Source organism: Musa acuminata, chromosome BXJ1-7 (genome assembly GCF_036884655.1).
Source record: "Musa acuminata AAA Group cultivar baxijiao chromosome BXJ1-7, Cavendish_Baxijiao_AAA, whole genome shotgun sequence".
Taxonomy (NCBI): domain Eukaryota; kingdom Viridiplantae; phylum Streptophyta; class Magnoliopsida; order Zingiberales; family Musaceae; genus Musa; species Musa acuminata.
Window position 1 is genome coordinate 3,958,133 of NC_088333.1, and position 27,176 is coordinate 3,985,308.

Genomic DNA, 27,176 nt, shown 5'->3' on the forward strand with positions numbered 1-27,176 from the left:
TGGACTAAAATCCAAACTTTTATTTGATTTAATCTGCAATACATCAAAAGGTTTGATTTGTTTTTTGTTACGTGCACAACGTAGAACAGAAATAAACTTCAGCTTCCTCTTCAAACGGCATCGGCAGTGGGAAGAGCAGTGTAAACAGCGTTGCCGACCATGTCCGGAGTCACTTCTCCATGGCTTCTTCTGCACTCGTAGTAGTAGACTGCGAAGGCCGCACAGACGAAGAAACTAAGCACTTCGATCGCCAGCATATACACCAATTCCGCCACGAGTTGGCTCCAAAGACCGAGAGGAACGAAGACAGAAGCAGTAACATACACCGCAGCGATGGGAATCGCCACAATAATGGGTATAATGATGATGCCAACTCCTGCCCGCTTGTTTCCTTTGATGAGTTCCGTCGCCCTCGCGACTGCTCTCACCCCGTAGCAGTCTCGTTCGACGACCGACACCGTGATGCTCAAGAAGAACAAGGTCGCCAGGTACAGGTACCAGACAACTGCGACGAAAGCTAGCAGTCCGACCAAGATTAGCAGAAACGTGGAACCATCGGAGATGAACCAGAGCACCAACACCACGACCATCAGAAGAACGGCATATCCGCAGCTTAGTAAGCTGACCAGGAATTGGGTGATGATGGGTCCTTTCATGATGCGTTTGAAGTTGCAAAGGAGTTCCTTGAGCGTGAGCAGCTTCTTGACGTAGGTCATGGCCAGGGCGTACACGGTGATGGTCTTCACGACGTAGGTGACGATCATGCCGATGATGATGAAGACGACTTCCACGGAGGTAAGCTCTTTGGTGTCATGTCGGATGGCCGCAAGAAGCTGGAAGTAGGTGGGGCTGGAAGGATCGGTGGTGACGAGGGATTGTTGCTTTTTGGTCAAGTCTATGAGGAGAGAGGAGGCGGAGAGTTGGAAGGCGGCGAGGTAGAGGAAGGCGGCGAGGAAATAGATGAGGAAGACGGAGAGTATGAGACTCGGGTTGGTCTTGGGAAGGAGGAAGGCTTCCTTGAAGATCTTGAAGGTCCTAACAGGCGTGGGTGGTGTGTTTGCCATGGCAACGGAGGACTAAGCTTTAGCTCCGGTGAGTTGCGGAGGCTGTGGCCATGCCGACCTTATACATGCTTATTTCCAGGGGAGGGGGTTTCTTGGAAGGGCGGGGAAGGTTGACCGTGCCAAGTCAAGCTGACATGTGAGAGCCGTCGTTGGAATTGGTTCACAAAACGTTCGCGTAGCGTTTGGTTTTCCTGCTTGGGGCCCACACGGCCTTCAATCGTAAGGCGGAATGGGGAACGAGCACAGCTGGCCTGCAAAGTTTGGGTTGACGGGAGGAATCGCGTAATATTAAATGCCCATTGCGACTGGGGTCCACCCTTACAGATGACTTGCGTAAGTCAAAGTCTTGGAGGTGGACACGTGTTCTTTGCCACACCCACACCCGGTTGGCTTAAGATGAGAGAACCTGAGTTCTTACTGCCACGTGTATATATAGATATGATGATGAATTTTCGGAAAAAATCTCTCTTTTTTTTTTTCTGAAAAATACCACTCATTTCTATAATTTCTAAATGGTGTTTTTTTTCATTACCTGAAATATTTTCAGAATTCTAAACGATATGTTTTTTTTTTTCAAAACCCAAAATATTCTCAGCCATCCATCTTCTTCTGTCACTAATTTTTCCTATGAATTGGTCTATCGTATGAAACAATCAAATTATAGTATTTTAAGTGATATAAAAATATATTATTAGCATAATACAAAATAATATGTTGCCATGCACTTATACTATATTATAATAATTTTTTATATATTATATTATATTTATTTTAGTATTGTTGAAATCATTATAACAGAGTGTAAAAATACTGTATCAAGAGAAAAATGATGTGTTAGGAAAATAATATTATTTAAAAATACTAAACAGAAAATGTTAAGAACACTGTTTGGAAATTTAGAAAGAAATTACTATTTTATAAAAATTTTATTATTTATAATTTCATCTTAAATTTTTTGAATATTTTAAATTATCCATCATAAATATATTTTTTTTCCTCCTCCTCTTCTTCTCATTGCTTCTATTTCTCCTCTCAGTCATTTTCCTCCTCATCTTCTTCTTCTTTCATCTTAAAGGAAGATGTGGAGAGAAAGACCATTCTTTCTTCTTAAGAGGAAAATGTGGAGAGAAAGACCAGTGTGATTGGATGATGATGTCAACAATAAGTAACATCAACAATAAATAAAGAGACGATGATCATTAAAAAGGCAACGAGGATGAAATAATATATTGTAAAACAAAAAGATAAAATAAAAAAATATTGATATTATAAATAAAAATTTCTAAAAAATTAAAAGATGAATATATATATATATATATATATAACATCATGAGAATTTTCAAATTAAATATGCTGCATCCAAAATGGCATTTTAATTTTTTTTAATAAGATAATGAGAATTTTAGGTGCTTATATATATATAATATTCCAACTAATTAATATCGATAATAATAATAAGAATTTTTATTTTTCTAAACATATGTTAACGAGAGAAAATATGTAGCAAAGCATATCCCACCTCTTCTGCTTCTCGAAGAGAGCTGGGAGCTCTTCCCTCCACTTTTCCCTGCCGAGCCGGTCGTCTCGTCTCGTGAGGCTCATGGCCTCAACCCTAGCCCTCGATGCGGCTTCTCTGACGGTGAAGGAGTGAGAGTCTGATGATGGGCTTCTTTCCGCCTTCCGCCTTCGGGTTCGCACCTTCTACGACGCGTTCGACCAGTCACCGGCCGCTAAGTGAGCATTGTCGATCATCTCAAGCATTTCATTGGATCTTCTATGCGGTATTTCCTTCGATCTATTTCTTGATGGCCGTTGTCAAATCTGAAGTATGGATCTGGTGCCTGGTATCCTCGGAAGGCAAAAGAAAAAAAAAACCAGGGATTTCTCTTTTAATGTTTGGCAGAGTGCTGATATTTTACCTTGCTTTATAATGTCATTTGTATCGTATCGATAGTATCTATTCGGTTTCAAGTTCGGTTAGGATCAGAGGAGGCATCTGGAAGAGAGGGAATAAGAAGCATTGTAAGATCGCATCGACGGATAAATGATAGGGAAATCAAAAGGGTTCTTGCATAAATGTCACACTGCCTTTTTCACCATCCTTAGGCCACTCAGTTGATCTTTGCTCTGCATATAAGATCGGAAGATATTTGTATGAATTAAATATTACTATTTCTGTGGCAAACTCAAAACTTGGACTCTGCTATTCGAAAGTGAACCCTAATATGATATTGGTGGCTATGAACTCAATGAGTAAAGAGCATATGAGCTGTTGTTTCCAAATTCTGTCAATTGGTACAGAACAAGAACAATATTTTTCTTATGCATATCTTTGTTCTAAGTATCATATTAGGGCCTTAGTAATTAATTATTTTTGTCTATACATCGAAGTGGCTAGTGCACTGTTGCACAGTTGATAGGTCTCATGTTTGAATTCATGTGAGCAAATGCTTTGTTAACAAATTGTTTTTATTAACTAGTTAATCTTATTATGTTCTTTAAGAGCTTACAAGTTCATAAATACATGTTATTGACTTATTGCAAATTGGTTCGTGATCATGCACCATCTTTACTTATAAGGTTAGCTCATTGTTGATTCTGTGTTCTAATAAGCTGCTGCAGCTGGCAGTCTGTCAAGGTACAGCATAAGGCATATGTGTGATATATGCAGTTCAATTAGAACATTCAAAATAATATTTGATTAGTTCTTTATAAATGGAGGATCAATCCAAATGTATAAAACTTAGCATGTTATTGCTTTTCTTAAGAGAGAAAAGCATCTAAATGAACAAGTCTTAGATTGCCAACCGATCATGACTTGCTGATCCATAAATTGACACCTTTGAGACCCTGATGGTGCACACCGGTTGGCTATAAAGTGGCAAATCTTAGCTCTAACCACCAACAAATGAACCCCGACTCGGTCAATCTCAAACCCAACCCTCTTCAGTTGACCCATTCAGTCCATGCTTGGGCCTGGGTCAAGAAATCTTGTCCTGTTGGCTGGTTGGGTCCAGTTCAAGTCGAGTGTCTGTGACAACAAGGTGCAATCCATACTTGGCTGAAGCCACCCAAGGTTTTCTCTGAGAGTACAAAGCAAACCACCTTTCAAAATATGAAACCAATTTGATTCAAGCCATTGCCCTTACGACCTGTATTTCAGGCTTTGACTCAGTAGGACACAATTTAGGCTAATAAGGATCTGAGTACTTGTTTATATGCTGCACATTTGGTGGTGTTGATACTTCAGCTGTGTTTCTTTGGAATTTCCTTCTTTTTTTTGCAGTGATTTGTGGGGCTTTCTCTGTTTATATTCTTAAAATTATTAATTTGAATTTTTCTGAGAGAAAAAAAAAAAAGTAGTATTAGTTACATCTCTGTTTGTTATTCAGAATTAATGATGACTATGTCCAGCATTTAGATAGTGCCTGACTTGTGTTTAGCGAATGTGCAGTTTTCTCAGAATGGAGAAGAATAGGTAGTTGTGGCAATCCTAGATATTAACCAATGTCTTAAATTGGCTGATGAATTGACAGGAAAGAGGCCTGAGATACATGCTGCATACAGCAGAGTCCAACAACAAATTGATGTTTGATTGTTGTAAAAGAATATTTCAATCTAAATTTGAATAATGGATGTCATTCTATTCTCTAGCTACTGTATATTGGCACAGATTTTGCCTTGTCTTAATTATGCATGGAATCACAAAATTTGTTTTCAGATAGAATGTGATCATCTTACTTGACTCTCAATACAGTTAAGTTGGTGAATTCAAAGTTCATCAGAGAAAGCTATTAAATCTTCAAGATCAGTTGCTGAAAATGTAAAATATGATATAATCAATATGACTGCTCAAAAAAAAAAAAAAACTTATCAGATTACCTTGGCTACATTAAATTTCACAAGCAAGCCCGATTTCAAGCTAGTTTTTTTGTTCAGACAATTTGCCTGCTATACTCGCTCATTGGGAACATTAGATTATGAGATTTAAAGGCCACTTGTTTCTCGTATGTTAGTAAATCAAACAGCTGATTTGTTGCTGGTAATATAGTCATAGGCTAGAGCAGCAACAAATCCTTCATATGCTTTTTCAAATTAATGGTTGCTTTCATTAGTTTTCTTAGTAACTATCTATGATTTGTCCTTTTTCTAGCAAAGGAGCTTGATATTGATTAATTCAGCTAAACAATTTTTACAGGTACCGGGAGATGGTCTCATGAGGGGATCTCTAAGTAATGTATATTTTGCCAAGGAGCTGCAAAGAAATGGTTTGGGATATGTGATAGTTACCAAATCTAAGACAGTTGCCAGCTTCTGTGGTAATTAATATCTCCTGTAAGTTCCTAATTTGAATATTAAGTCTTCACTGCATCCATTACCATATTAAACACCATGATTTTTATGTCCTATACATTCGTGTTTTACCGACTAACATAAATAATTTTCTGTTCATGTTGCTAATGACAATGAAGCAGCACTAAGGTTGTATACGAAAATGAAGAGCCTCCTTGGCAACCTAGATCTCTACTCCAGGATGATCTTAGCCAAATCTGCTTTTAAGGTAAATTGATTTCTGTAAGTAGATTATTTCAAAGCTTCATATATTCTTCATGCTACTTGAATCATGTACAACTCCTCTTATAATGTCTATTTCCATGAGACCAATGTGTACATTATACAACTGAAAAAGAAGAAATGTGATAGAGTAGCGTGGCAAGAACAAGTTATGACTTTGAGCACAGGGATTGAGACTATGGTTCATAGTGTCGGTGGATTATGATATGATTTGCCATCTGTAGAGGACCAGTCTCATAGTTATTAAGCAAGTCGATGGACATAGTTTGATTTGGCCCCCAAGAATAAACTATTCTTAAACTATACAGGGTGGGTTCCCAATGTGAAACTAACGCAAGTTAGGTTGGACCTATTTGAATCATTAATCTGATTTGAAAAGAGTGCCATTAGAAGAATAAATACCCTAAGGTTTGGCTTGGTTCCACTCCTTTCAAGTTCTATTTCATGCGGTTAGGCAGAATCAGTTTGAGATTGGAGACTGTGTGGCCAACTTGTGCCCCCTATTAGACTGAAATCAACTGATTGGGTCAATACAGGGCATGGCATATTGGCATGCCACCAAACAGCCCACCAACAACTGGATGGCGTTCTATTTCGAAGAACTCTCGCATGATTTTATTATACTAAAACATGATTTTGCCCTCTGTCTCTGTTTCATCGATCGTCGCTGTTTGTATCTTCGTGGTTGCCTCCACGCCTAATCGCTTTGATCCGTAGTCTTTAAATTATCTTTCTATAATTTTCTCGCTTGCTATAGTATTTTAGCTTGTTACAATGTTTTTTTGCCTGTTACAATGTTTTAGCTTCAACAAAAACATTCTAAAGCTACTTGAAAATACTTAAATGTGTAAAATGAAATCAAAATACACATAAAACCATTTGTTATATTGATTTAAATAGATATTTATAATGATTTAGAAATAACATCACCTAAATGAAAATAAAATTTTAACTTATTATAATGCTTTGAGCACCACAATAAATATAATATAAGATCTAATAAAAAATATTATAAATGATCTAAATAAACTCTTAATCGAAATCAAATAGATTCAATTGTAAGCCTAAGAATATGACACTATAATGATTTCCTAAAGAGATGTTATTTATTTTTTTAATAATAATTTTAGTAAATAGGTTAAATAAAATATTGTCTATTTAAAATTAATAAAAACGGAGATATTTTCGATATTTTTAAAATTAAAAATATAATTTTAAAAAATAAAAAGAGGGATAAGTTTTATGAAATATCTAAAATATAAAAATTTTCTAAAGAAATCGTCCAACAAATACTATTGAGTCTCGGGACTTGAACCCTTTTTCGTCAACTCTAATAATGCTTGTATAAAATAATATTTGTCATCGCCTCGCATCGTGCGAACTCGTCCCCTTCTGCCCCACTCCTCTCCGATAACTCTTGGATCACGTGCAGCTCACATGTTCTCCTCCTTCGGCCAAGCTCCCCTCCGCCTCCCTTATTATTGCAATCCCTTCCACTCTTCCTCCCCACACCATCAGTATCCGGTGACCCCCTCCGCTTCCCCTTCCTCCCTGTGAAGGTGATGGGCAAGCTCGAATCGGAGAACGCGGAGGCGATCGGCTCGTTCCTCTCCGACACGTCGGCGAAGGTGTTCGTTGCGGGCCACCGCGGCCTCGTCGGCTCCGCCATACACCGCAAGCTCCTCGCCCTCGGCTTCACCAACCTCCTCGTCCGCACCCATGCCGAACTTGATCTCACTCGCCAGGCCGATGTCGAGGCCTTCTTCGCCGCGGAGCGCCCCCGCTACGTCATCGTGGCCGCCGCCAAGGTCGGCGGCATCCACGCCAACTCTACCTACCCTGCCGACTTCATCGCCGTCAACCTCCAGATCCAGACCAACATCATCGACGCCGCCCTCCGCTGCGCTGGTGGCGCTGTCCGCAAGCTCCTCTTCCTTGGCTCCTCCTGCATCTACCCCAAGCTCGCCCCCCAGCCCATCCCGGAGTCCGCCCTCCTCTCCGGCCCCCTGGAGCCCACCAACGAGTGGTACGCCGTGGCCAAGATCGCCGGCATCAAGATGTGCCAGGCCTACCGGATCCAGCACGGCCTCGACGCCATCTCCGCCATGCCGACCAACCTCTACGGTCCCCACGACAATTTCCACCCAGAGAATTCCCACGTCCTCCCGGCCCTGATCCGGCGCTTCCACAAGGCTAAGGTCTCCTGTGCCAATGAGGTGGTCGTCTGGGGCACGGGCTCGCCCCTGAGGGAGTTCCTCCATGTGGATGATCTCGCAGATGCGGTGGTCTTCCTAATGGATCGGTACTCGGGGTTGGAGCACGTTAATGTGGGGAGCGGGAAGGAGGTGACCATAAAGGAGCTGGCGGAGATGGTGAAGGAGGTGGTCGGCTTTGAGGGGGAGCTCGTGTGGGACAATACAAAGCCCGATGGGACGCCGAGGAAGCTGATGGACAGTTCAATGCTCGCCGGAATGGGTTGGGAGGCAATGATCCCTCTCCGTGACGGGCTAGCGGATACGTACAAGTGGTATGTGGAGAATGTCGTCGACCATTAGCCATGAATTGATGTTCTATCGCATTATTATTACTTGGATCTGTGTTGTTGCCATTAGTACCAGTATGCTTCTAGGATAAGCCTACACCTGAGTTTGAGGTTCTTCATATTTACAGATATCTGTGTGCACGGATTTGTAATATCATTGTTATGTTGATTTACTACTTCAATAAGATAGACTCATGCTGCTACCTTGCTGTTGTAACATCTTGCATCAGTTAGATTGATAAAAATAGATCTGAGACTTGGTGGTTGAGTCCAGAAAGAAACCCATTTGCAAGGAAGTCTAGATGAATATTCAGATCAGTGAACTGTAAACAGCATATGGTTTGGGTATTAAGTATCTTCGGTACCGCATGCTAAATGGCTATCCTGAGTGTTGATGGTTGGTTAATCATTAGGAGAGGAAGGAACTGACATTGGCTCTTTGATCTGCAAGTTTTTAGAACTGCGTAATCGCTTACCTGATGACTGCTGCCCAGATCCATAACCGATGTATGTTTAATTTTGCTTTGCTCACATGCTTGTTGCTTGTTTTCATATAAATATTTGAAGGATGGTCAATCTTTAGTGAAAGTGGCTCTTGGCATTTATGAAAGCATTTCTAGGTTGTTATTATTGAGAGTTTTTTTATTGTTATTTATTGAGAATTTTCAAGTTCAAGACTTTGTAGAGGTGTTTGGTTTGTAGACATTCACAAAGCCCTTTAAATTCCAGATGGATTGATGGAGCTGCAGAAAAAGTATATTCCCACTTGCGTCACATTGTTCATGTTCTGTGATCATGCCATTTTAACTATCCAAGTTACTTTTCTGGAGTCTATAAAATATTTTTGGCCAATGCAATAGAGGCACCTTAAGATTATACATCGAGCCAAATCGGCAAAAAAATTCTTCATGCATTGTGCTTCTCTCTCGTGTTAGGCCCTGATTTTTTGCTTTACTAGTTTCACTTTTTCTGCAATTCAAAGTTTTAGGGGAACTTTCATATTTGAGTTTTTATTATTCTAAGAAATGTGAAGGAATATGTTCACAGCATTTTATCCGTTTGCTTGCATCTAATATTTGGATTGCTTTTGTTGTCAATAATCTTGTTATAGTGTGATGCCATCTTGCTCCTGTGCTAGAATTTAACATGGCAGCAGGCTATCTTCCTGAAGTCTATACTAAACACTTTCTAATCTTTTGTGTTTTCACCGGTTCCCATAGCTACTAAAGGAGAGAAGGTGTTATATTTTAATTTTTGATCTTCTTCTGCTCATCGGTATGCTTCACTAGTTTCAGTAGATCCACTATAGCAGAAAAATGTTATGATTCGACAGTTTTCGACTCCTAGTTTCTCTTCATTCTTTCCTGTTAGATGTGGAGCAGTCAACACTGTTACTTGAAATGGTCTAGTGTGAAATTAGGATTTGAATAGGAGTTCAATTTGGCAATCCATTTCCATTTGTTCACCTAGAGAATGTTGACCGGTCTACCTATCTTGTATAAGTTAGAATTGACCAAAGGAGTAACCAGATCCTGAAGGCACGCAATCATCGTATGTTATGTTATAACCTTTTTAACCATATCTATGATTGGTTGATTCTTTTGATCACAATTGATTTATTTTGGGCCTAACTTGCATGTCTTTTGGGTTGTTGCATCTTAATGTTTAACTCCTGATGCAAAAACATGGAAAATGTGAGCGGCCACTCCCGGATCGTGTCATGCCTTCCGTTCAAGGTAAACTGCTAGATTTTATGCTTTCAGTCGAAGCCCGTCTGCCCTATGCCTTCATGTTCACTGGCTGAACACAGTCTTGTGATCTCCTCTGAGAATACATTATCTCCACTTGTAGCAAAACAGACTTTTCCTGTTGACAATATGCTCATCTATCTGTGCTTCTGTCTACAACAACTCTGCATTGTCTTCCCTGTTTAAGATGTACATTATTACTATGCAGAAAGCAAAATAGATGCAGGAGATGATCACTGGATGTACAATATGTTGCCAATATCTTTCTTGGGAAAATTGATACTGTTTACAACTTTGTGTTTTTTTGTCAATTATGTCATTAGGTGGCAATAAAATTGACCAAATTTCTGTATAGGAGGATTATAGGCCTACTTGATTGATGCAAATGATGGGACAAAGTTTTGTTATTGGTTTCTGAGTTTGGAGGTCAGAATTCTATAGGTTTGAAGTAATTGTTTTCTGGTGATGATACCCATTGATCAATATGGAAATATAAAACTGTTCAATGACCTTTTCTTATCTAATTTTGATATGTATTATGGACTTTTTTTTTTGTATTGAATTCATGGTGATTTCCTCTCCTGTTTTCTCAGGTATGAGAATTTTTTTTTTCAGCTCTATAAATTTTTTTTTTTGTTATCAGCTTTACCCTTTTTGTTTCTTGGCAAAAGCAATATTGTTTAAATTTTATAGTGAGGTTCCCTTGCACTTTCATGTTGTCTCAGTTGCATGCGCCTAAAAAGAAGGTGAATTTTGATATGTATTATGACTGCTGTCCACTATCCATATTCTTTTTCATTTAGACTAAATTGACTGCTGTCCTCAAATTCTCCAATACAATGTTCTACTAAAACATGATGTGTAGCAAATATGCCTCTGCCACTAACTTCCCATTAATGGAATATATATATATATATATATATATATATATATATATATATATATATATATATTCGGAGTGTTTGACAAAGGCTATTCAAAGTTTTAAGTTAACCTTTTGTGGTATCGATTGAATATCATATTCTTTTTTTTCTTTTAAAGAATATAAATAAGCCTTTCTATATTGAGGTTTTAGATGATTGTGCTCGGATAATAGGTATTGATCATGAAATATCGAGATATCAATCATAATGTATTGATCATGCGATATTGAGATATCGATCGTATCATAGTTATATATATTATTCGAGTCTTTAAGAATTATTTTAAGAATTTGATGTTTGATTTGATCAATATGTTTCATGCTCGTTCGGTGAAAAAAAAATCTTAATATTACCATCATAACAGTCTAAGCACAAAAAAAAAAAGGATTTTGATTTATGGAAATACGTACGAAAAAGAAATAACTTCGGAGGGAAATAAGGGAATCAACCAAAGCATGCAAAAAAGCAAAGAAACCAAAGGCAATGATAATTCTACTCTCTTAGTTGCTCGTAGCGTACCTTCTATGTCATTGGACGGATCGGGGGGCCAGCAGGGACCCACAGCCATCGTCATGAGCCTGTTGACTCGTAGACGAGGACGCAGTAAAACCGGTAGACAAGTAATTTTTGAAAACCGAGCCCCCTTTTCCATTTTCTTTCCTTTTCTTCCGAGTTAGGGTTCCGCCCATCTCTCTCTCTCTCTCTCTTGCCCGCTCTCGAGAGGCTGTAAGGAGACGGGGAAAGAAGGGGGTTGATCGCGATGAAGCTGACGGTGAAGACGCTGAAGGGCACCCACTTCGAAATCCGGGTTCAGCCCAACGATACGGTACAATCCCGAGCCCACCAAACCCCCCATCTCTGTTCCTTTGGAACGGTTCTTCCCGAGGACCATTTCCCGGTTCTTGATCTCCTGCTTTGTTATTTCGAGTGATGAAACGTACTCTCTTCTTCTCTAACTTAGTTTCCTTTCTCGTCGATGGTTCTTCTGTCCAGGGCTTAGATCACAATTGCATTCATATTCAACTTTTGAATGCCATCATAATTAAATTCCGATGGAGTAGTTGGGTTTGTGTTTTTGCGATTCGGACTCATAAGCCTCTTGACATCTGTTTCTTAACTTGATATTTTATCCCATACAAGGCGTGGAATGAAGGAGATTGAAGATTCAGTGAGGAAAGGGGGGAAATTATCAAAATGGTTAAGTTGTGCGTGTGCTCTGCGGTAACAAACTTGGTGACACTGAATCGATCGTTGTCGGAGGTTTCTGTAACCTGTCAGTTCATTAGATTGACAGCCTTTATAAGGAAATACATAGGCTGCTGGCTTCTATGCTTATGAGAAATTACTTTGAGATTATCTATTTGATCATGATTTAAGGATTTTACTTTTTAACATCTATACTTGCATTCTTAGTGCATAGAATGTGCTGTCCTGTGCATTCTATTCAAGGTTGCTGACACTGATCACATTTGTTGGATGATTCAAAAATAAAATGAAAAACTTATGGTTGAGATTGTTAAAAAAAAATGTTATTAGAGTTTGACTCTTAAATTCAAATGTCATACTTGTTTATGATGATTACTTTTTTATTTTTAAATGCTTTTGTCGTCTAGCAGTTTGCTGATGGAATATTTCTTATTGTATGTCAGATTATGGCCGTGAAGAAAAATATTGAGCAAATACAAGGAAAAGACAGTTATCCGTGGGGGCAACAGTTGTTGATTCACAATGGAAAAGTTTTGAAAGATGAAACCACATTGGAAGAGAACAAAGTTAAAGAAGATGGTTTTCTTGTTGTCATGCTTAGCAAGGTCTGCACATTTAACGTGCAATATGCTTGAGCTTTTGTAAATAGATTAGCTTGGTTGTGTAACTTGTAATGTAAATCCAAAATTAGTTTTGCAGTTATGATGTAACCAGAGATATACAGGTCTAAGCTTGTCTTTAAAAAGTATACCTTTTTGGAATGGCCACATGCAACTAGGACAATTCCAACAAAAGTGAGAAACATGAGAAATAATGCTTTTCTGAATTTCACCTAGTAGAATATATCTACAAACACTAATGTTTTATAGTAGAATATTTCTATAGTTTTTAGGGGCTTTCATATCTATTTTCCACACCAATCATCTAGGTTAATTTACCATGAGTTTTAGCGCCGATTGAAACAGGCGACTTCTGTCTTCTTCTTTGAAAGCTTCAATTGCCAAGATGAATCTAACAATGGCAAACGCTGTGCTGGTCATTCTTATGTCTGTCATTAACAAAAATTCTGATTGCAAGCATTTTGCAGTAATAATTACTGAATAACCATCTGTTAATTTCTTGTTTCTGTATTAATGTCTCATTGCTTCATTATTTTTCAGAGTAAAGCTGCAGGATCTAGTGGATCTTCGTCAGCCCAGGTGTATCCTATGTTACATATCTTTTTTTCTGAATGAATGAGCATATGTTAGTTTCTGACTAAATCTTTTTGTTGACAGCCTTCGGCGACTTCTGCAGTCCAGCATCCTACTCCTAAAGAAGCCCCAACCCAAGTTCCAGTACAAGCTCCACCACAAGTAGCAGCACAAGCTGCACCACCAACTCCGTGAGTGCACTAAGAGTCCTTTCCCCTTCCTAAAAAATATGCACCTTAATTGAAGTTGCCATATCATCTATGTTGTTTTATCTGACTTGTTTGTTTGATACTTTCTTGTTTCAGAGTCCCAGCGAGTTCTTCAATTGGATCTCAAGGATCAAACTTGGAGTATGAGTTCTGTTTACAATTAGTATTTGCTTGTTCTAGAATGCATAGAGTGAGAAATAATTCAAATTCTATAGTATGATTTGATACGTACAAGGACAAAGTGGCAACCTTTATAGTTTGTGTATGCTTGATTATTTTATTATTTGTCATCTAAGTGCAATTGAAGGTAAACAATGCTTTTTTGAATTTGTAATAGACTATAGAGTATAGATTGTGTGCTTTTCCTATGTTCATTTGTTGAATGTTATGCTTTCTTTAAGTTTATTGAATGGTTTACTCAAATTAAAAAATAAGATCCTCTTCTTGTGATGCAAATAAATAGTTAAGTTTGGTGCTAAATTCTGCTGAAAATTCAGATAAATCCTAGCTAGGAGATATAATCTGATATGTAACCCTTTGACCGTAACATGTTGTCAAGCATTGTGCTAATTGGGTGGATTGTTGACTAAAACAAAAGAAATGACAAGTGAAACAACTGCATTATAACTCGTATCACATAGAAGTCCCAAAAAATGACAACCATGGCATTTGTTATTTGTTGGAACAGTCACCTACACTAGTGAGGCTTCTTGAGAAACTATTTAGATAATACTACTACTCTTGGACTTTTATGCATTAAGACACCAGGATTAACTGCGTGGTAAATACCGTCTGATGGAGAACTAGGCTGTGGACCAACCCATTTTGATGGTTCTGGCCCAGTCCACATTTCAATTAACAACCCAATTAAACCTGTATTCCCCCCCCAAGCCCCTTAGGGCGTGTTGCCACCTGCCTCCAGCCACTGGTAATCCTCCTCTTCCCCTCCTTGGTGCTGCAGCACATAGCAGCAAACCATGTGTCTGGATGCTGGTATGAGTTGGACTCTTACCAGTCCAGCCAGGGACGATGATTAAAAAAACCCTGACTTTTGCCAAAAAATTCTTGAACTAGGCACTGGCTTTGGAATGTGATCATCGATTTGATAACTGATTCTAAAATTGGTTCGTCTCAGTTTAAGTTGAATGCAATGGACAACCCATTATTTCAAAGAAAGGCTTGGATGAAGATGTTAGTGGTCAATCTAGTGGAGGATGTTCTCTTACGATGACCATTTTTGTGTTTGATGTTTCTTACTTAGATTCATACTTTAGAGTAAGAGGTTGAAGCAAACTAATTGTTGACTGTTCTTTTACCTAATAATATAAGTGACCTCTAAATTCTAATGTCCTGTTTCTAGGTGAATAATCTTGTCTCTTCGACATTTTTGTGGCTCTTCATCTAAAAACATTTGCATGCTTGGAAATGTAACCGGGATCCTTCTTTTTGTAGGGTATCTGCTGATACCTATGGTCAAGCTGCATCCAATTTAATTGCAGGGAGTAATCTTGAGCAGATGGTTAGTCAATTGCTGGAGATGGGTGGTGGCAACTGGGATAGAGACACAGTTCTTCTTGCACTTCGTGCTGCTTACAACAACCCAGAGCGTGCTGTCGAATACTTATACTCTGTATGCAGTTGATATATTTTCACAGCAGAACTGTCAAAAAAAATTATACTTATCGTTGACAATGTTATAATTTTATATCAGGGTATTCCAGCAACAACAGAAATTGCAGTTCCAGTTGATCCTTTCCCTTTGTCTCAGGCATCTAGTCAAGGGGCCAACCCAACTGATGCAACTGCTCCAGGATTTCTGTCTGGACTTCCTAATTCTGCTCCATTGAATATGTTCCCACAGGTTCAACACTATATCTCAATGAGTATGTTTTCTTTTGGTATAGTGGCAGTTAAAAGGCCTACTGATTTAACTGTAACAGGGTAATACTAATCCTGGAGTGGGTGCTGGAGGTGGATCTCTGGACTTCCTTAGAAATAATCCACAGGCATGCTAATCTGCACAATATGCTTTTAATCCTTTGTCACCTTGCTCACATGTCTAATCCTACTTTAGATCCTTTTTTTTTTTTTTTCTTTTTATAGAGTTGGGCTTACATCGATAGTGGCTTTAATTATCCTATCTGCAAAAGAAATAGATTATCTCGTGCTCCGAAGCACATAAATTTATAACATATCAAAATTATAGTTCAAGAATGCTGAATATCAGGTCATCCTATAATTTTTTAGCAGGAATTATCTAGTTTAGACTGTATATGCAAGGAATGCTTGGAGCAAGTTGAATGTGTTTTATTACCTTCCAGTTTAACCGATAATTACATTTAAGGGAATGGTAGCATTTGTATGCCAGGTTGAAATAAATTATGAACAAAAAGAATGAAAATTAACTTTGTTCTAAATGGTCTCCTTCACAAGATATTTCCTATAGCTGAAGTAAGGAATTTGCTATCCACCGCCACCACCATCACTAGTACTAATACAGCGTTGTTTCCGATGATTATCTTCTATCCATATGTTGAAACAACTTTCGATGCTTTTCCTTCTGGTTGGTTTTACCTTTGATTTTTTGGATGGAATTATTTTAGTCTGTATTTTTTGTTTGCAACACTAAATATCGATCTTACCACTCTCATTTCTTCTATGCTAATTTTGTGATCATTTTTTCCAACATTTGGATCCATAATACATCAATGGCCATATAATTGTTTTATATTTTTTTTTTGTTTTAAAGTCTAGAAGTGCTTGTAAGGCTATAGTGGTGCTCAAGGTCGGTTGTGGAATTGATGTGGATCACGAGATCATTCTTGGGTTGAATTGCTGACTTGTTAGCTTGTTTCAATCTAAGTTTGATCAGTGAAGTTCTGTGTCTTCTGGAACTGATTCACTATATACAGCTTAGTTGATTTATATTGGAGAATACCAGGAAATCATCTACTTTGAAATGGCTGTTCTGCAGATGTTGGAGAGTTTTATGTTGTAAAATTCAGCATGGTGGAATTTTCATGTTAGCTTTTGATTAGCTCTTAAACCAAGGTCATCAAAGATGCATATGTACCTACTAATGTTGGGCATTATTTGGGGTAAAAAGAGAATTGTCATTGGATTGGACTTAGGAACTTGGACAGCTTTAGTTGGTTTTGATTTTACAGTTTTGCTATTTTAAGACTTCTTACTGTTGTTGTAGTTCTTAGCCTTGCGAGCAATGGTTCAAGCAAATCCACAGATTTTGCAGGTCAGAATTTTTATTTGAGGTGTAAATTTTATTTTGCAAATATAATTTGTGTTTTTAACTATTGCTTGTCTTGCAGCCAATGCTTCAGGAACTAAGCAAGCAAAACCCTCAACTTTTAAGACTAATACAGGAGCATCACGCAGAGTTCCTTCAGTTAATAAATGAACCTATTGAAGGCCTTGAAGGGTGAGCATATTAATGCAAGTTATATAGGTGATGTTGATTTGAATATCCTAAATTTCCTATTTCTGTTGAATAGATATCTAGGTATTGATGCTGTATAGCACAGTTTGGGAGGCTCTGTTTAGTTTGAGATATCGGCTAAATCCAGGGTCTTGGTAGTAGATATATAAACTATCTTTTAGTTAAATATTTGGTTGTGTTGTTGCCAATTCTCTAGCTGATGAAAAAAATCTCGAGGATGGAGTTGATTGGGATGATGAAGTGAAATGGATGTTGCCTAAGTGGATTAGGGATGGGATAAGTGGATTTATGGAGAAACAGTATAGTAATGGAGTGGGAGACATGGGTAAATGTGGGACAAGCAAGGACATTAAGGGTGGTGAAGGAGTATGAGGATTGTGTTGGGGGAGAGTTGCAGTTCTATGAAAGCAATGGTCATGGGGGGTGCCTGCATTGCGGTAGTGGAGCTTGAGATTTTGTTTGACTGTTGTAATGTTTTTCTTGGTGGATTGTGTATATGAGGGTGGGGGCGCATGGCAAACAAAATGGAGAGACTAGGATATATTGGGTAGAAGATGGGATGATTTAGAGATAAAACAGAAAACTTGATACATCTTATGTAAAATCTGTGGCATCTATATTATTCCTTTTCTTAATTTTGTTAACTGATACGTTTTACTGCTATAACAAAAGTAAAATATTACTTTTGTTAATCTTAGAGTTTGTTTTTTCATCCAGTGGTATCCATATGAATCAGAATTTCATTTCTTTCCTTGTCAGACCCCCGTTTGACAAAAACGATCTCATGGTTACATAAATAGTTTTATTTTGTTTCAATTAGGATGCTCCTATTCTGTTTATGGCAATCTTTCTGATCAAGTATCTGGTGCTTGTGCTAAAGCACTCATGCTTAAGAATTGGAGCAGACATGAGATTCAGAGGAATGTTATAGTTAGAGCATAATGGCATGTGAAACTTTTGATCATGACAATAAGAACCAAAATAGAAGGAAGAGATCTGAACTATATTGAGATTGGAAAGTCCAAGTCAGTTAGATATATTGAAGGAAAGAATGTAGTAACCTTGAGATTAATAAATATGTAGGTCCTCTATGGAAACTTTAAGCAGATATATTATTGGTTCTCATGCGAAAATTTCAAATTGATGGATAGTTTCATTCTGTCATGAACTATTTATGCTTTAGTGTGATAAAGAAGAAATCTAAAAGCTTAAACAATTTCCAGCGTAAAAAGAAAATATTCAAAGAAAAGCTTCTCTTAATTTTATCATAATTGCTAAGGCTTGCAACTGTCTTCTTTACTATATTAATTAAACAATCTTATATATTCCTCATTCCCTTGGAATAAGTGTTTGACTTGTAGGTCAAGTTTGTAATCTTGCTTGGGTCTGTAAATTTTTGTAGCTGTATTTATTAAGGTCTTATTCTACCTAGAAGTTTCTGATATCGCCATATCAGAAGTCTCAAATGTTTGCTTATTAAATTTTCTCAGGGATATGTTTGATCAGCCTGAGCAAGATGAGATGCCACATACCATAAATGTGACAGCAGAAGAGCAGGAGGCAATTGGACGAGTATGCTGATTAGTCCTCTTTAGTCTTGATACATGCTTGTATGTTATTTCTGTTATGATATTCTGACATGTTTAGAATGTTGATCAGCTTGAAGCAATGGGTTTTGACCGAGCAAGCGTTATCGAAGCATTCTTAGCTTGCGACAGGAACGAGCAGTTGGCTGCAAACTATTTATTGGAGCACGCCGGTGATGAGGATTGAAGGTACTTCAATACGAACTTGCTCTTGTTCAGTCACTTGAAATTAGAATGGCAAAAAGGCAACTTGTTTCTTTAATATGATTAATGAATGATCCAAGTCCTGATATCTCAATGTATTGGGGCGGTGCATGTGAGTTATCGCTAGTCACTCTTTCATGTTTAATTGACCTTAATCTCTCTTCGCATACCAATAATGATGCATGTGATCAGTGTGATTCCAGCAAATTCTTTTTAGCATATGTTCATCATTCTTTTGACACCATTGCTGGCTTTGGTTAACAAAGAATCGGTTGTATTGGACCAGGGAATTGGGATAATGCCCGTATGCCAACTTGTGAAAGATGCATGGATTTCTCTGTTGATACCAACCAAGTCTCTTGGGGGATGGAAAATGTCTTTCATGCATTTGTGGAATTAGATGGTCATCTTATTAAACCTGTTGCGAAGTTTAATATGACTTGATAAATTATCATCATTGGAGAAAACTGTACCGTGAACGTAGAGAGAGAGAGAGAGAGAGAGAGAGAGAGAGACTGTCGTGACAGTGTATATGTTATTTTATTCATAACATTCTTTTTTTTTTTTTAACATTTAGATATTTGGTGATAAGATGTGTACTATAATTGCTGGTGCGTGTGTCGCCAAAGCTCTATCATTATTGATTGATCGACCAACTTGGTATATCTCGATTGCCTCGTATTGCTTAAGGTCAACGTTGGATCTTGAGCTGCAAGTCAACCCTGTCAAGCCCGTGATTGCTTACCTTGTAAAGGGCTGATCTTTTGACATAGAGGCAGTCCCGCGATATCCGTCCTATGTTACTTCCATCTTTCTGCAGGCCTTCACATCAGCCATCTGGTCAATTTATTCGTTGACCATGATCACTGGTCAACGTCATATCCATCCGCTTTTATACAATTATCTAACAGCTTCGACATCGCTCAACTCGTAATGTGCCTCAACTTAAACTGAATCATGAAATAATCGACTAGGATAATATTCGAATTGTATTCATGTGGCGCACCTCTCAATATCCCACACGAATCTCGTGATGTGTCTCCTCTCCCTATCTCCTTTCTCTCTCTTCGGCTTTCGACGGTTCATCGAGATTCCTCCAATCAAATCAAAGATACATTAGGCTCCTGAATTCTTGCATTTGTTTAGTTCCTCTCTTTTGACCGGTCTGTTAGCTGATCGTTAAATATAATTACTTTGTATACAGAAAAGATTAATATTTTTCTGAGAGGAACAAAAAAAAAAGTCTAGTTTTCTTTATATATCGGTATCATTATTATTTTTAGATGGAATGATAATATGTTTACAGATATTAAAAAAAAAGATACACATGATCAAATATAGATTTTAACCTAGATTTAAAGCCCTCATTTTGACCTACAAAATCAAAGTCCAACTTTGACTTTCTCTTTTAAGATTTTTAGTGACCTAATTTCAGTTTTAGATCAATTAGATGTTGGCAATTCCAAATCAATCTTGATTAGTCTAAATGGACTTGTGGTTGGCCCAAAATAGATTGAACCCAATTTGGGTGGCCCAATTAAATAGGGTTGATTGGGCCAATTTAGGATCCTTTATGGAATTAAAAAAAAATTATAGTGTTCGTTTAAAGTTTTTATTTATTAAATATTGATATTTTTATTTGCTTGTGGTACTTAAATTCTAATTATTATTATTATTGGATATTTATAGAGTTATTCATATATATATTATAAAATTATAAAATAATATTTATTTTTCACATAAAGGTATAATTTTTGTTTTATTATGATTACAGTCATCATATAAGTTTTCATTTTGGCTGATTAATGTTTGAAAAATATTATGATTATTATTAAATTATTTCTACATAAATTATAGTAATTAAAATTATGTGAATATTATTTATAATTTATATTTTTAAGTTTTATATGACTTGTAATCTCTAAAGTGGTCTTAGACTTAGAGGTATAAATTATAATAAATATTTTATCATTTATATGATATTTAATATATATATATGTGTTTATATTTTTATATTATTTTTATAGTTGCTAATATATTTTGGACTAATAAATTAATAAAATTATATTATAGAATTAGTTATAAATGATATTAAAAAATAATATTCAAAATAACATATATAATTAAGATATTTAAATGATCCTAGAGGAATATCTATTTTAAATACTTACATTATGAGGTATAATAATATTATTTTAGATATCCTTATAGTTTATACTTATATACCTAAATGTAACAATAATATTCCATAATAATGATATTGATCCTTCAAAATTATAAAATTTTATGTGAATACTAGATATGTTAATATTTTACCTAAAGATGAAATAAGGATGATATTAATAGTTTAAATTTATAAAAAAAAACTCAAGGCTCTAATATTATATTATTTTTATTTTACAATAGTACTTCCCATTATATTATTATCCGGACTTGCCGAAAGGATTATAGAATTAATTATTGAAAATTCTATAGTACATGTAATTGAAATAAATAATTGGGAAAGAGCTCTTTAGGCCTAGTTTTATAACAATTACTGATAATATTTAGATTTTATTATATAATATAATTTGTGCATTGAAATTTGTTAACAAGTGTCTGGTACCTTCAAGAAAACACTGATTACAACTTATTATTATGATATTCCAAGAATTCTATGATAAATCCTTATTACGACTAACAATGCTACAAAGTTTAAAAATTTTGACATAGTGAGCTTTTCTTGTATAATTTCTTCTTAATTTTCTTCCTTTTTAATTTAGCTCATTTAAAATTCATTATATACACAAATAAAGGATAAATAAAATTGATATATGTGGAAGAATTAAAATTAAAATAAGAAAAGTCTCATTCTATTTTGATTACTATTCGAGTTATAATGAAGATCAACCCGCCTCCATCATATGGATGGGTATACAGTGTTTATCCGATTATCTCGATGTCCCTTTTGAATAATCTATGATCGAAATTATTTAGAGTCTATGTTTAAAGGTGAATTAATCTCATTATCGTGATCTCATCACTATCTGATTTTCATTGCATAAATCCACAAACATCACAATATATATAAAAGATAATATAAAGTGAAAAAATATTAAATAAATAATAAATAAAAAGAGTGTGTATCATGTCACACGTGTTATCACTCATGTGATTGGCTTATAAAGCACATATGACTAGCAAAATCATCTTAAGCGATAGGCATAAGTACTTATTGCTTATATTTAAACTCAATATATTGATAACAAACTCAATATATTTATGATTAATAAAAATTAATTATAAAATTATGTATAATGATTTATAAAAATTTAAGATAAATATTAAGTTTGTAACAATTTGATAGTCAAGTGTTTGAAATAAAATATAGTTTGATAAACTCTTTTAGATTATATATACGTATATATGTAGATATTTCATGTCTTCAATTGCATAGAGAATAAAATTTCACTACCTTTATAGATGATATATATATATATATATATATATATATATATATATATATATATATATATATATATATATATATATAATTTGTGAATAGTCTCGTGTTATTGACACAAATGAAGTCAGAAGATAATAAGATAAAAATATTAAAAATTATCATATTTGATAGTAGTAGTTAATTTTATAGATGACGATCAAGATTTTGATCTTTTACTTGATTCCTAATATTGAAGATATATACATTGATGCTCCCTTATCATATTTTATTTGATAGATAGCTATTCCGCAAATCATTGAACAAATTGATGAGGGATAAATAATAAAATAATATTAACGAACTCTCATATGATATTAATATGATAGCTAATGATATAATAAGATAATCACAATTGTTAGTTTTGAGAAAATCTCAAAAGAAAAGGAGATATACCATTTCTAATAATTATGTGGTATATATACAAGAATTAAATAATGATATAAAAATCAAATAGGACCCCTTATTATTTTTATAAAATTTGAAAATTAACGATCTTAAAAAGTGAATGGTATAATAAAAAAAGAGTTAAAATTAATGGATCGTAGTGGTATTTGAAAATCATCTAGTTGTTCAATAATTATAAAAATATTGATTTATAAATTCGTTTTTAAGACTAAACATGACTCAAAGAAAATATCAAATTATATAAACTAATCAATAGTTTTGCCCCTAAAGAAAGCATTGACTACAACAAGATATTTTTTCTAGTTTTTAAATAAACTCATGAAGAATCATCATAATATTAGAAACCTATTATGATCTTAAGTTATATCATATGGATATGAAAATAAATTTTCTAACTGAAAATTTCGATAAGAAAATCTATATGGAATAACTTAAAGGATTTACAAAGAAAGAAAATTTTAGCTTATAAACTTAGAATATTTATTTATGATCTTAAACAAACTTTTGAATAATGATATATAAAGTTTCATAATACCATTACTTTTTTTCGAAGTTAATGAAAATACTATTGATTAGTATTTTAGGTCAAAAATTTTAAGATAAATAATATGAATGAGACAACTCGTTTTATTGGTATTAAAATATTTAGAGATAAATATCAAGAATTGCTAGGATTGTTTCAAAAAGAATATATTAATCGAGTCCTAGAGAAAAATAGTATATAATTTTATTCATTACATGACAAATAAAAATATCAATCAAAGCATATATTTTTAAAATGACTTGTATGCACAATTGAGACTCTATTATATGCTAAGTCTATATTAAACTAAATATTAATTTATAGTTGCAACATTGGATTGTTATTAAAGTTATCCAAGAATGAAATATTAAAAAGTTGTAAAAAGGTAATAAGATATCTGAAAGAGATTATATATATATATATATATATATATATATATATATATATATATATATAATATTAGATCAACTTAAAATGATATTACTTTTATATGTTGATTTTTTAAATTACTTCGATAGTAGAAAGTATATTTTATGTTTTATAATAGTTGAAAGGGTGATTTACAAAAAAATATAAAGCACTACATTATTATGTTATCAATAATAAAAACACTTTACAATGCAAGGTGTTTGAAAGAAAATATTTTTATAATTAGGTTTGTGAGCAACTTATAAAAGATATGATGATACATATTTTTATTTATGTAATTAAAATTATTTTTTTTTATATCTTATTTATATTTATGTAAATACATATTATGATTGAATTCAATAACAAGATTATCTTAATAAGATAAATTACAAGGGTTATTATAGACTATATTAGAAAAGATTAATAATATTGTGACACATAGAATAAAGTATAATAATGATAACAAACAATCATTATGACTCACATTGATAGTTAAACTTAATATAGTATTATTTTATTTATTAGATTTATTAGTCTATTTTAAAATTTATGGTCATGTGTAAAATAGTTATGAAAATTTTTAGAATCCAATTAGATAAAATTATTTTCAAATAAAATTTTATTTTATTTATTTTAATTTTAAATTTTTATATCTTTTTAATTAATGAGTAGAGTGAAAAAATATTATATTATATGACCCAATTTAGCTATGCCAGATTTATTATAAATATGATTAAATTTCTCAGTAGATGATCTTAATAGAAGATACTCTATAGTGGTTGGATACGAAGATAGGAGAAGGCGAGTAACGGAATCTTTCTTCGAAATATATAATATTTGAATATTTACCTTAATAAAACTTAGCCATAGATATCAAAATCTTTCTTCGACCATGGACCATAGTGTTGTTGTAAGCAGAATGAGATCTTCTTTTAGTTACATGATATGTAACCTAAGAGGATCTCTGTAATTCCTCTTTCCTCGAATCCATTTCGGTCATTGTCACATGTGACCTCTGTTCCTTTTTCTTCGAACCAAAAGGAAGCCATTTCCACTTCTCATGTAACAGATAAGACTCTATCGTCACTCTGATACCAATTGATAAGATCATAAAGTCTTATCGTAGGCTCTGATACCAAATGATAAGATCCTAAAGTCTTATCATGGAAGAAAGGGGAGAAATGGGGATGATAATGATCGCTTCGAGAGGATCGACCTCCTTGATCGCTTCGAGGGGATCGACCCTCCTTGATCACTTCGAGGGGATCGGCATCCTAGGGTTTGTCAAAAGACAAAATAGTATTTTTCAAAGATTACTGAAAAGAAGCAGTTACATCCCTATTTATAGAGTTCCACCCAAAGTCCATTAGGACTTGAACTCTAATAATAAATAAATATTAAATAAACCTCTACTTGACTCTAATTGAATCAAATCGACTCAATAAATAACTTGACTAAACAGACTCAATAAACATTATTCAAAAGCTCAGAAAAAAGGGTCCTAATAGTTCCTCCCTCTTCAAATCAGCCTTGTCCTCAAGGCTGAGCAACATCAATCTCGGGGAGCTTCTCTTGCAGCACTTCAATCATAGGCTATCTGCAATGCATCATAACCTATTGATCAAGTAAGTATGGTCTCCACTTTTTGAGAGTGTAAGCAACATGTCGATCTTTCAGTGTAGTAATCGTTGCATGAAACTTCTGGCCCTTTATAATCAATTTTATCTTTGAACCTTTGCTATCACAAGTGAAAATCTGTCCATCAATGATCTTTACTTCGAATCTGTCATATTCTTCAATGTGATGGGCCAATCGGTCAACAATCTCACTGTCCATAGAATTGTTAGTACTACCAGTATTAGTCAAAACTATAACAGGCTGATGTTCCAGAGTTTCGCCAACTTCCATAGTTTGCGGGTTAGAGTAGCCGGCTAATGCATGCATTGTATATATGGTAGGTCCAACATCTTCATTAGAATTTATACCTTCATGATCGAAGTCCACATTCTTAGTTTTCGGTTCCTCTCCAATTGATTCAATCATCAGAAGTTGCCCTTGTTTACATCGATGCTCCATACTCCATTTTTCATTATAATACAAATCCTTTGTTGATCTTTCCTTGAGTTCTTCTTGGTCAAGGCTTTGGTTGGGAATAGATAGGGCTGGTGGCTTACTGATCATCTGGTTATTATCACTTCTGTTTCTATGATTTTCCCTATTGATTTTTTTCTCATGTAAATATGCGAATGAGATCGCAGCTATCATAATGCGAGGTTGACGAGCCTTAACTTCACAACGGATCTCTGGAATAAGACCTTCAATAAATGTATTCAGAAGTTGTCGTTCCGACCAATCTTTAGCTTGATTTGATAATCTTTCAAACCTACTCTGATATTCCAACACTGTAGAAGTCTGACAAATTTTTGAGAGCTATCTATCCACCTTCATGTATGAGTAGATTGTGTCACAATCTTGGACCTTTTTTCTAGTATTTCTAAATTTATGCAATGTAGAACTTAAGCTCCCACCTTGTTGAAATTTACAAAGGCTCCATAGTAAATTCTTTTTGAAATCATTAAGTACTTCTTGTAATCGGTTCTCAATTCTAATTTCCAATGCTCCATTTGTGCTTTCACTGAGTTATCGATCGCCTGCGTGGGAGGCAACGATGCTTGTTGCGGTCGCTGCGTAGAGGGATCGCTGTTGCCGAGGACTTGGAGTTAGTGATCGCTGCTATGGCTGCGATAGCGAGGCGCTGGTGAGAGGCAACGATGCTTGTTGCAGTCGTTGCGTGGCGCTGGTGAGAGGCAACAGCATTGCTCTGTTTCTGTCACATTGCAGAAGGAGGCGCTGGTGAGAGGCAACGATGCTTGTTGCAGTCGTTGCGTGGAGGGATCGCTGCTGCTGAGAGCTGGGAGGCAACGATGGTGATGTGGTTGGGGGCAGTGCCGGCAAGGACTCGCCGCTGCGGTGGCTGCGATGGAGGAAGAGTTGCTATCCTGTGTTTTTGTCACTGTGTGAGATGAGAGCGCCGATGCCGAAAGGCGACGGTTGTGACTGCTATGACCCAAGGAAGCAATCGCTCGAGCAGCCAGGTTGAGGCTGCGGTGATGCCAACCAACAACTGCAGCAGCGGAGGCAGAAAAGAGGGAGGTGGCGTTGAAGCGGCCGGGGTTGAGGCTGCAGCAACGGTGCAGATCGAGGGGGTTGAGGTGAAGGCTGCGGTGGCTGGCAGCAGCAGTCGTGGCAGACTGGGCGGCGAGCGACGTCGTCGCTGGCTGGGCAGCAGTGGCGACGGTGGTGGCAACCGGCGTTCGCAGCAGCAGCAAGAGGATTGCCCTGTTTCTCGGTCACTAAGGGGGCAGAGCAAGGGGGAGTGGCGGCGGTCGTTCTCGCCCGAGCCAGGGGGAGCGGCGGCTGGGAGGCGAGCAGCGGTCGCCGCACGGTGGCTGGCAGTGGTGGTGGATCGGCTGGAAGACGGCGCTCGAGGCGCGGCTGCAATCGACGAGGGGCTGCGGCAACAGAGGAAGCTCTGTTTCTGCAACCGCTGCAACGAGGGCCTGCGGCAACCGGCCGCTGCGGCTGCGACCCAGGGGGGGGGGGGGGGGGCACGGCTAGGGTTGCGGCTGGGAGGCAGGCGGCAGTGATC

At 36.2% G+C, this 27,176-nt stretch overlaps 3 protein-coding genes across 3 annotated transcripts; 2 read left to right on the forward strand and 1 right to left on the reverse strand.

Moving 5' to 3' along the window:
* Positions 1-1,120, reverse strand: LOC103991091 (uncharacterized). The gene has a single exon (XM_018828367.2). The coding sequence runs from the start codon at positions 1,062-1,064 to the stop codon at positions 111-113; it is 954 nt and encodes a 317-aa protein (XP_018683912.2). The 5' UTR covers positions 1,065-1,120; the 3' UTR covers positions 1-110.
* A 5,920-nt stretch (positions 1,121-7,040) lies between these two features.
* Positions 7,041-8,384, forward strand: LOC135678317 (probable GDP-L-fucose synthase 1). The gene has a single exon (XM_065190954.1). It carries the CDS (start codon positions 7,202-7,204, stop codon positions 8,192-8,194), a length of 993 nt encoding a protein of 330 aa, XP_065047026.1. The 5' UTR covers positions 7,041-7,201; the 3' UTR covers positions 8,195-8,384.
* Positions 8,385-11,501: 3,117 nt separating this feature from the next.
* LOC135678318 (ubiquitin receptor RAD23b-like) lies at positions 11,502-19,318 on the forward strand. Its single transcript, XM_065190955.1, has 13 exons — positions 11,502-11,678; positions 12,502-12,663; positions 13,219-13,257; positions 13,336-13,442; positions 13,557-13,601; positions 14,913-15,090; positions 15,172-15,321; positions 15,401-15,466; positions 16,663-16,710; positions 16,787-16,896; positions 18,405-18,486; positions 18,574-18,689; positions 18,991-19,318. Exons 1-12 carry the CDS (start codon positions 11,613-11,615, stop codon positions 18,685-18,687), a joined length of 1,167 nt encoding a protein of 388 aa, XP_065047027.1. The 5' UTR covers positions 11,502-11,612; the 3' UTR covers positions 18,688-18,689; positions 18,991-19,318.
* The last annotated feature ends 7,858 nt before the right edge of the window (positions 19,319-27,176 follow it).